At 37.8% G+C, this 11371-nt stretch overlaps 1 protein-coding gene across 1 annotated transcript in view; it reads left to right on the plus strand.

Annotated features, from left to right (window-relative positions):
* LOC134750227 (uncharacterized) overlaps window positions 1–7269 on the plus strand; it is a 69034-nt gene extending 61765 nt beyond the window's left edge. The window contains exons 21-24 of the mRNA XM_063685372.1: window positions 655–754; window positions 1343–1466; window positions 2296–2452; window positions 3433–7269. Of these exons, the coding sequence (XP_063541442.1) occupies window positions 655–754; window positions 1343–1466; window positions 2296–2452; window positions 3433–3522 (471 nt within the window). The 3' untranslated portion in view covers window positions 3523–7269. The remainder of the gene's footprint in view (window positions 1–654; window positions 755–1342; window positions 1467–2295; window positions 2453–3432) is intronic.
* The last annotated feature ends 4102 nt before the right edge of the window (window positions 7270–11371 follow it).

An 11371-nucleotide genomic window follows, 5' to 3' on the forward strand; every position in this document is an offset into this window, starting at 1 on the left:
TATCGTGAAAGTAGTGAAAAAAGAATTGGTAGTAGTTACTTATTATTAGTATGTGAATTTTTAGTGTCACAACCTTCAAATGATGTAATAATGTAGAAGTACCTATGTCTACTCGTAAGTATCTAGCTGGCATTTAATCTCCTAGCATTTAACGATAAAAAGCCTGGTGGCAAAGTTATATTTGTTGTACATAACTTATCTACTACAATAAGTTTGTTTAAAATAATTAAAAGATGATAGCCGAAGCCGGAATAATTCAGTTGAAGAAATGTACTTTACATTTGTAAATGAGGTAAAATTAATACAGAGATTTCATTTTAAAAAGAGACAAAATAAAAACGGTAAAAAAGTAATGAAAACAGTATTAGCATAAATACGCGTAAAGAAGTGCAAAATAATTTGGAGTCGCAATTTTGACGGTTAAAGTAGATGTCGCTAGGGCATTATACTTTTTGAGTTTATTGGATGGTCAGATGTTGGCCGTACTGCGCCATCTACTTTAGTTGCCAAAACTGATTTTGCATTTTTTCAGTCAGTTCATTTTTATCAATGGCTTTAGTCAACAAAAAAAAACTCAGCCTTAAAAATGTAATGCCCTGTTTGCCACCTGGTTGTATCGTTCCGCTTTGTACCGTGTCTAACCCGCGGGCAGAGGGCGCGGCGAGCGCCAACATCCCGGACGAGCAGCGCGCGCTCTCACTGCAGCAGAAGGCCATCGAGAGCTTCGTGCGCCGCAACAGCTACGGGGACATATGTGAGTCGAATACCTATCTACCTACCGACTCCTGCCCTCGCCACCCGAGTGCATCGTTCCGCTTTGTACCGTGTCTAACCCGCGGGCAGAGGGCGCGGGTTAGCCATACGGGGACATATGTGAGTCGCAAGCGCGAAGTGGAACAGCTTCACTACACAACTATATAGTTTGGACTCGTTAACTTCATTGCACCCACCCTAGCCTACCTACCTTACCTAGCTACCCAGCCACCTACTTACCCCAACCTACCTTCTATCGTTACATACCTACCGCTACCGACCTACATTATGAATTATCTAACATAATTTTTTCGCCTCAAACCCTAAGCTGTTAAACAAGACATTGTTTCTTATGTGCACCGCGGTGGCTACCTGGCTACCTAATTTCCCTTTAAAAGGCAATTTTAACGTTGAGGCGAAAAAATTATCACAGATGTATTCTTGTATTCTTTTATCATTTCCATATATTTTTCTGAGTATCCAGCTATACTTATTGTGATAAATTACTCATGTTCTATCTATTCACCTAGTTTTGTTTATAAAATTCAACATTATCATCCCTATTAAACATGTCAATAATTGTAACTAGGTGAACGAAAGGACCCGCTGAACGCGCTGCAAGTCAAAAACGGCGGCTCCAAAAGGAACGCGCTCCTCAAGTGGTGCCAGCAGAAGACGGCCGGATATAGTAACATTGACATAACTAATTTCAGGTAATCCTGGTGCTACTGATTTTTAAATTGATTGACATAAATAGTTATTTGTGCAACAAGAGAGGAAAGTTGGTTTTTCTTGCGAGTGTTTATTTTGAGTCCCGAGAAAGCGAAAGATTGTACAATTGAATCACGACCGAAGCGGGTGATTGAGCGTAGCGAGGGACTCAAAAACACGAGATGTAAAATAACTTTGCTCTCGTGTTGCACATATAATTTTTCACCTCAGTAGTGAGAACATATTAAAGGTTAAATTGTATTTCGAATTACACAGAATAATACAGAGAAAAAAAATATTGTAATAGAAGTATGAAGTGGCAGTTCATGGCCTTTACTAAATTAAAAAGCTGCTTTGTTTCACTCCCTGGAGTGAGGAAAGTCGCACTTTCGTCACTCCCTGGAATGAGGAAAGTCGCACTTTCCTGACTCCAGGGAGTGACAAAAGTAGGCTTGTTCGAACTGCTGAGGTGAAAAAATAATGGTTGGGCGCAACAACTGATAAAAAAAACGTTCATTATCAGACAACAGGCAACAAAGGCCCATAAGAGACTTTACAAACTAACAATTCGTATACATATCAATTTTATAAACACTATTTTGACGATAAAACGGCGTGGCTTCGTTGAATCGTCTGGAACCTCCGAAACACGACACCCTTCGGCCAGAAGTCGGCGCACTCATGGTCCCCTGCAGCGGTCGCGGCACGCGCACCACAAAAGATTTGAAGTGCACGTAGTGGCGCGATCGAAGCTAGAACACTGCATTAAAAAAAAAACATGTATATTTGATGGATCGGTTTGCTCCATAAAGTTTTATATCTTGTCAACAGTTCATCGTGGAATGACGGCATGGCATTATGCGCCTTGCTACACTCTTACCTCGGCGAAGCGCGCATCCCTTACGCGGCGTTGTCCCCGCACGACCAGCGCACCAACTTCAGCGTAGCCTGCGCGGCCGCTGAGGCTGTTGGCATTCCCACCACGCTGGTACGTACTGTGTTGTAGACACCACTTACTGGTGTAGTTAGAGTTGTGCTCTTATTGCTATATAACGTTATATAACAGCCAGTGTTTGATCACCAAGACCATTTAGAGCTCGTTCCCACTATGTCGGATGTCGGGACGACTTTTAATCGGGTGTCGGCGCCTCTGTTCACTCACACTAGTCGGCTGTCGGGACGATTTTTAATCGGGTGTCGGTGCCTCTGTTCACACTAGTCGGCTGTCGGCCACGACCGCAGCTGGTCCCATTTGAGGTTCTCATTTGACGCGCGGGAGGCACAGGGGGTGCGGCGCGGACGGGGTCGGTCCGACATCCGACATCATGTGAACAGCGCCGCCGACACGATTTTTTTCCGGACGGAGGGCTGACAAAACACACGATATTTTATGTCAGATCCGACACAAAATCGTTGTCGTTCGTGTGTAAATAGCTTCATATAAAATGTTCTGCCACTACGACACCCGATTAAAAATCGGTCCGACATCCGACATAGTGGGAACGAGCTCTTAGTGTGTTTATCACGGTGCGAAGCCTTTTGGCGAATGTGGACTATTTATTTGCGAAGGCACTAAGAAAAACCTTAAAAAGTAAGTTGGCTAGATAGAAAAAAAATCACGAAAACACGTCTCATTTTCGTTTATTTTCGATTGTATATCTTTATCCTGCATACCATAGCAGTGCAATTTTAGTATAGAGATTTGAAACAGAAGTATACCTACTTTCAGAGATACATTGAGGTAAAACGTTATGCCTCCTCTACACTATCGGCGATGATCGTTGATAGTATATCATCGACGAGATCATCGTGCTAGCATCCATACTATCGCCTGTAGTAGCAACCATCAGGCGATTCCCTTTGATGTATGCCCAAAAACCGACAACTCACGGGTCAGCCGTTCTTAGCCGCCGTAGCCGTAGGGTTCTTTCTAATTTCCTGGCTTTACATAAGTAACTTTCTTTCTAGAACATACAAGACATGATCCAGCAGGAGCGACCCGACTGGCAGCAGGTCATGGCTTACGTGACCAGCATCTACAAACACTTCGAAACGTAACTCTACACCTTATTCCTTACACTATAGAATTCATAATCATTAAAACACTATGCGGAGTTGTGACTTTTTAGACACGACACATAACTATCGTATAAGTACAGAAACTTCGAAATGCAACTTTATACGATAAGACTATTTAGAACTTATATACGGTCGCTTCTTCGCCATTTTAGGTGTCGTAAAAAATACGAAGTCTTGTCAGAGGTAAACCAGTCTTGTAGTGAATATATATGTGACGTTTTCAACCAAAAGGTACCACATTGTTGCTTGTTGGTAAGGTTTATTTCTAATTGAAGCTATATGGAAATAGCGCCTTACTGACAAGCGACAATAAGTACCCTTTTGGTTGAAAATGGCACAAATTACTACGATTGAAAGTATATGAATTCATTAATTTATACATTCAGTATTTGAATGTTGAATCATTTTATTCGATTAGGTATAAATTCCGCGATGATATCAATACTTTTCTAATTTACTGAAGTAACTTCACATGCCATTTTTTAAACGATGTTTATGAAATAAAAAGTGCCGTAAGAAGGTTGTATTGACATTCCTAGACTAGGAAGTAAGTCAAGTTAGTGTGATATTGATATGCAGCGATTGCCGAGTGACTTGTATTTGCCTTACTTATAATGAAACTGAAATGAGTAATTGTTGATGTCAACTTTCGAACCCCATCGTATTTAAGAAAGACAAAATTTCAAACTTTATTCGATAACTTTTTCACGTCATTTTTGAATCCACCTGCGGTTATGACACTGACGCGTATCCGCAGGCAGTTGCGGTGTACGAGTAAGACAGCAATATAATATATTTATCTGGGTCGGGTGAACTCAAACGACTCAAAATAATAATAAAAACTTATATTTTTGAAAAAACATATGAAATTACATAGTGTCACATAGTACGTCCGAAATCAGTCTCCGAATCTCCGGTTACCATTTTAAATCTGCCCATAGCGTTTGGCGATCTCTTTCGCACGGACTACTCGGCATCACACTCTCTCATTCACACATCGTTCATTCAGCAGTTCGTTCTCTGATTCCATAGACAGAGTATATACAAGTAGTTATAGACGCGCCACCGAGCGACCGGGGGTAAGAGAAAGAATATTCATATAAAATTTGGGCAGCATAGGATTTTTTCTCATTCACTCTTATAAATTTCGGTATTTCGCCATCGCCTCCTACCTATGATGCCACCCGGTCGGTGATAAGGACAAAGCATGGCACTATTTTCTCTTTCCCCTTATAGGAATCGCAATAAGACTATCTTTCTCTATCAAAGAGTGTCAGGCCCTTGTCTGATTCATTCTTTCACTCCCTACGTTCCAATCCGCGCATCCTACATCGCACAGCCGTGGCCTCACTATACAAACATGTATCTACTCTATACTAGTGTCTCTACTCTATAGTTATGTATGTAGCACTGCACGCACACCGAAGCGGCGTGCGGGATCCGCATCCAATTCCCATTCATCTTATCCATCCATCCCATCTTAATAATTACTTACGTTTTCTATATACTCTTATTCCTTGAGCCACACTGAACAGGTGCAAGAGATGATATCAACAATTATTAATACTCTAAATGGCCTTGAAAGCGTGATATTGAGAAGTGCTGAGGAATTTTTGAAGCATCCGTCTTTCCATGCTAGAAGACTGATTGGTTAGCTAAGGTTAGAAGGTTAGAACGTTAGAACAGCTATCTACGTTTTGTGACTTAGATTATTAGCAAAAATCGGAGAATTTTCCTTTAAAACGAGTAAGAGCGTTTTCACATTATCCGATCCGATAATCGATATCGGATGTCGGATACGACTATAAAGAAGTAAAATGTAAAAAAGTGCCTTTCGAATCGGACATTGTAAAAACGCTCTACTAACGTCCTATAGATAGGACGCGTGATTTTTTTAATAAATACAGGTCTGTATTGATATTTTAAACACATTTTTGCTCATAATCTTTTCTACAAAACTATTTTCTGGAATTCAAGTAGTAATGATAATGGATTGATGGCCTTAAGATTGCATTTAGTATATTTTTCCACTTTATAGTAATGTATCTTAGTAGGTATATATTCCAATATGCGTATTATATAATTAGCTATAATCCGGCTAATCTATCTATCAAAGATTTGTAAAAGAGGTGTCAAGTCTTATGAAATATCCGTGCATCGAATTTGACAGCTGAAGTAGGCGCTGTATGGCTCCGTACATTAAACGGTCAATCTGATTGTCAAAAGTTGACAATTGACATTTAACTACCACAAAACATAATTATGGTGCTGTGTAGTGCCATCTAGTTAAGCTGTCAAAATCATGGCCTCGATTTTTACGACTGTACTCTTCTACTATCAAGAAATCTTTCCTTTCTATGTTAGTATATTATAATATAATCATCTTTGTAGTCAATGCTATCATTTTGTTTTTTCATCATTTTAAAATCTAATAGTAAATACCAGAAATCAACCTGGGTATACCTAATAATAAAGTATATATGTTTAATCTACAAGTTTCTGCTTATTTTTTGACGAAACAAAATGATAGCGTTGATACGTATTCCTTAATATTTCTAAGATATTGGTAGTAAATATAAAGTCATATATTTTGCCTAAGCTATACGCCAATATACATATGTAGATATTTTTATAATCGCTTTCATCATTGTACATGTATTTTTCTATTACTCTTAGATATACGTCATACCTATAATGTCTTTCATTATTATGTGTATTCGTGTTTTGTATCCATGTATTATGAAATATCTAACCTTTAAATTATACCTTAAGTCGCTGAATTACGGTTGAATTTCTCCTACTGCGTGAATACAGTCGCCATCGGATATATCGGAGCGGCCGACGTGCTCAAAAATATCTGAACACGCACTCTAACGCCTTGGCGTTAGTGAGTGAGCACCTTGGCCGCTCCAATATATCTGATGGCGACTGTAGATAAGTTAATAACACAGCTAAAACCTAATATAGACTCTCTTCCATAGAGTTCATAACTCATCTTTAATATCCGTATTCTTGTAGGTACTTTATACGGTTCATTCATAAAATTGGACTTGACCAATCACAGATGAGTTTATATCGAACATAAAATGCTGTGATTTGATTGGTTGAAATGAATTATAATTTAAAATTAATTTAGCACGAATGAGTGAATGTTTTTATTATTATGTACGTATGTATGCACGTATGAGATAATGTTTTATTGAATATGCATGACTCGATTGATTTTGCCGATTGTATTTTATTGTGAACGTGATATTTTTATGAATTGAACAGCAACGGGCGATTTTTACAAGTTTGAACGTTAATTCCGTATTATAAAGTCTTTAATGCAAATATATTATGTAAAAGGCAATACATATACTTTTTGCAACAAGTGAGTTCTCTATTAACGAAATATTTCTTAAACTTGTGGTTTAGCAAACATTATTTGGCGAGAATACTAAATATAACGAAATATTTTTCGTCACTAGCCTGAAGAAAGCTTATTATTAATTCTAGAAACAATTATTATTGAAGTTTTTCGTTAATTGGGAAAACTTGAGATTTAATTCGATCTCTGTTGCGAATATTAACAATGCTTCCGAACGGAAGATATTTAACTATTATGAGGGTAATATTAGGCTTGGTTACCTTTGTTTGTTGAATGTATTTAGAACTATTAATTATCTATTTTGATATGATTGTACCTGTGTAAATATAACCTAATTAAAGTTCCTTATTTATAAACTGTGTTTTTATCCTATAAACCTATCTGAGTCCGACCACACTAAGTTTTCATGTCACACTTCCTCACTTTGCCGCCACCAAGTCGATGCAGTGTTACTTGTTAGCTTATACGGAATTAACCCTTTAACCATTTGACATTGGTTCCTAGTCATTTGATTTCTAACCGTAATTCTTATAGTAGAGATGCGTTTTTGTTTTAAGTTAAATGACAACTATTAGCAAGTTGACAACCAAAGAAGAAATCCGCATAGAGGCCGAGTTAGTTGTCCCTCATCGCTGTCCTTGCGGAGTGGAGTATGGAGTGCAGAAGTAAAAGGAGGAAAATCTCTATATATGAAAAGTGTCCATCAAAAAACAGTAAATAGGCGGCGCCACCATACACCGAAGTACCTAGACCATACACCTAGTATTTTATATAGATGTACGCCCGTGCGACCGTGAGGGACAGAACATACGCAATGCGACAAAATTAAAAACACGTTTTAACATTCCTCACTACATACCAGAAACAACCTACGTAATTTGGTCGGGTTATTTGCTGCCACTCCCCTATTTCATCTCTACATTATTATACCTCTATGGTTCATGCCATATAGTCTCCTATAGATTACAATACTCTTTGGTCCCAGAGGCTACCTAGCGCCACCGGAGAGATTAGGAACTATTATTTACAACTGAAAGCTGGTCACTTTTGCAACAGTTCTGCCATAAGAGATTGTCGTCCTTTCTATACCGTCCATAGAGTGGAGGTTGAAGTCGCGGTTACCACGGCCTTTCCTGCCGGAGGAGCGCTGGTCGGTTTTCTCGCCACGCCAGCCTTAATGATGTTATCCGCCGGGCCCTTGTCAGTGTGGGCGTGCCATCCGTGTTGGAGCCCACGAGACGAGACTAGGGCTCCCGGTATCCGTGTTACACGCCGATACGAATACCCGTGTTCTTAAGCCCGGCGGTACTAAGAACCCGGTTTACACGGAACCGCCGGGATTCGAAAACGTTTCGAAGGAACGTTCCCAAGAAACGTATCTCAGACACGTATCTCCGTTTACACGGGTACTTAAGACCGTTCCGAACGGGTCTGAATACTCCGAACCAGTTTGAGCCAATGTACAATGGTAACAAGGTCCACTATTATTATGTTGACTTCAGATGAATTCGTTTGTCGTACGATTTTTAAAGTGAAGCTTTTATTCTATCTTCCCAATTTATTAAGTTAAGATTAAAACCGCGATTTTAATACCGTAAATCGAATTAATTTCCGATTTTTTTTAGTTAAATGCCTACAATCCGAAAAAAGTTTCACTTGCATCGTGGTTTCATAAAACCGCACAATTACTTTTTTTTTTATTGTTTTTAACCGTATTGATAAAACATAGGTACTGAGCCATCTTCTTATCTTCCTATGTTTAATAGTAGGTATACATAATTTTTATTTTAAACTATTTATATCATTTAATAAAACCGATTGCTTCTAAGCTAATTACAAAAATTTGATATCGATCATAGTTTTTTTTTTATAATTACATAATGGTATAGTATTTTCGTTAATAATAGGTGTGCAGACAGAATACAATATTAATTAAAAATAACAGTTTAATTATTTCGTGGTTATTTTTATCTCGGATCTATTACTGCTTTGCGAAAACAACAAACCTGCCAACGGCGCAAAAAAGTTATTAGTAGGTACACAAAAGCGGGATTATCGAGTAATTTTACCCAAGAACCATAAAAACCCATACTACCTTGGATAACTTGCGATAATATTGCTAATTACATTAAGATAGATCTTTAAATTGGTAATCATTCATAATTCACTTTGGTCACTTTCGCACTAGCGTTTAGGTAATAAACTTAAATGCGCACGTTGCCGACCGGTGGTCCATCCATCCATTGTTTTCCAATATCCTTTTGTTTGTCATCGTCGAAAACATGTAGGTTCCCAAACTATTATCACAAGTGTCACTGCCAATTACAAGCTTTATGTCGTTGTAATAAGGTCAAAACATCTGCACAAGAAAATGTTTTCAATTGTTTTGTAGCTGCACCGCACTAAAAAGCTTTTTACTGTGGTAAGAGGTACCTAAAGTAAAAACAATTAGAATTTATTGAGAAGGTGCAATTTTATCAAGTTGATTTAAAGTGTTTATACCGACCCGCCCCGGCTTCGCATGGAGAGTCAAGCATAATAAAATACATTCTGTAACAAGTATTCACTTCGGAAGCCTAATAATATTAAGAGTTCAATGTCCATTTATCTGTCACCACCCACTAGGCTGTATCTCATGAACCGTAATAGCTAGACAGTTGAAATTTTTACAGATGTATTTGTACGGAACCTTCGGTGGGCGAGTCCGACTCGCACTTGTCCGGTTTTTTTAGAAGTTAATAATGGGTTAATTATTTTTAAAATATAGACAGACAGCCATGGCGCACTTTTTTGTAGACCAATGAAAAAGAGACAAGTCCACCATACATTGATATCAAATAGATTGGGCAGCGTTTTCGATTAAGCCAGCGTGATTTTTTCTAACTTCATTAGCAAACATCGTCATATTTCTACCAATTTAAACAAAACCTTAACAAAATATACACATAAACATTCCCAAAGAAAAACTTCATTCATAGGTGAGGTCTGGTTATCGCGAACATACAGACAGACATACGGATCCGGCGGGGGACTTTGTTTTATAAGGTTTACCTACATTATGTGACAAGAAATACAATTTCATATCATGTTCTTAAATTAAACTTAAAATAAAGAAGCAAGTTAAAATTGTATTTTTTTATTTTTTTGCCAATTTCGAACATTAGTTTGACTTCCTGCCTACATACTGAACTCGATGGTTCTAATATTTTTTTTAAATAGGTACTAGCAGGTTTTTATATTATATTGCTAACCCGCAACGTAAAAAAAAGTAGCTATTTAAAGTGCTATATAAAATACTATACTTTGATAAGAAGCGTGAATACTCTTAATACCTATTGCAAGCAAAAACTACATGCTCAAGAAAGGAGTTTCTAAACCGTTTATTGAATTTCGACTCTATGACCCACGGAACAAGGTTAAATATGACAGAAACTCTTCATGAATCTTTTGTCTATTCATTTGTAGCTGGCGTTCGTTCCTTCGCTACTATCGTCAAGGACGTGTCCGGCGCCACGGATAAATAAGATACGTATCTTCGAATACCCGTTTATCCGTGTACACGGGTCTTAACTACACGTTTCTTAATTAAACGTGTGGAACGGGCCAGAAAACCGTTTACGTATTATTCGGAAACGGGTATTCGAAACGTGTAAACGAAACACGGATTCGACCGCGAGCCCTAGACGAGACAGAGAGAGGCGAAAGAGCAAAGAGGCAGAGAGACGAGAAAGAGGCCCGACGGAATGATCCGCGTATACATTTTTTAAATTTGCTGCCTTTTTCTACTGACAAGATTTGTTTGATCGACTATATAAGATAGTATAGTAATAATAAAGAGATCATAAGTATTGGAATACAAAGTTATTCATGTTTTGTTATTTTTCTTCATAGTGTTACATAAGTTACAAACATTTAACTATTAATTACACAATATTTATTGAAATGAGTAGATTAGCGCTTTGAAAAATAATCAAATATTCAATTAAATGGATTCGCTATAAAAACACATTACAACGATATCGACAAGGTTATCAAGGGCAAAGATATATATATAACTCCGTATAGATAAATAGTCTAAAAAAAAACGTGCCTCCGAAAATCAAGAAAAATGTATGCTCGAAAAGATGGCGCCATACCTTTGGCCTATACTCGTGTATATGGCGACACCGTTTGATAGGTATTTAAAATTTCTCACACATAAGAACAAGGATCAAACTCAAATGGCCTTATAAAACTTTTAATCCTGTGCCGAAAGATGGCAGAAAATTTACTGTGACTACAAAATTTACTTTGACAATACGGGTCATGTCCATTAGCGTCCGCCATATTGCAGTGTGATTTGAGTCATATACTTAGGTAGTTAGGTACATAATAGTTGATAATAGTTACATACCAATGCACTGTCAACTGTAAAGTGGAGTTAAAAAAAATTACATGTACGTATTTCATATTTATCTT

This window comes from Cydia strobilella, chromosome 19 (assembly GCF_947568885.1).
Source record: "Cydia strobilella chromosome 19, ilCydStro3.1, whole genome shotgun sequence".
Taxonomy (NCBI): domain Eukaryota; kingdom Metazoa; phylum Arthropoda; class Insecta; order Lepidoptera; family Tortricidae; genus Cydia; species Cydia strobilella.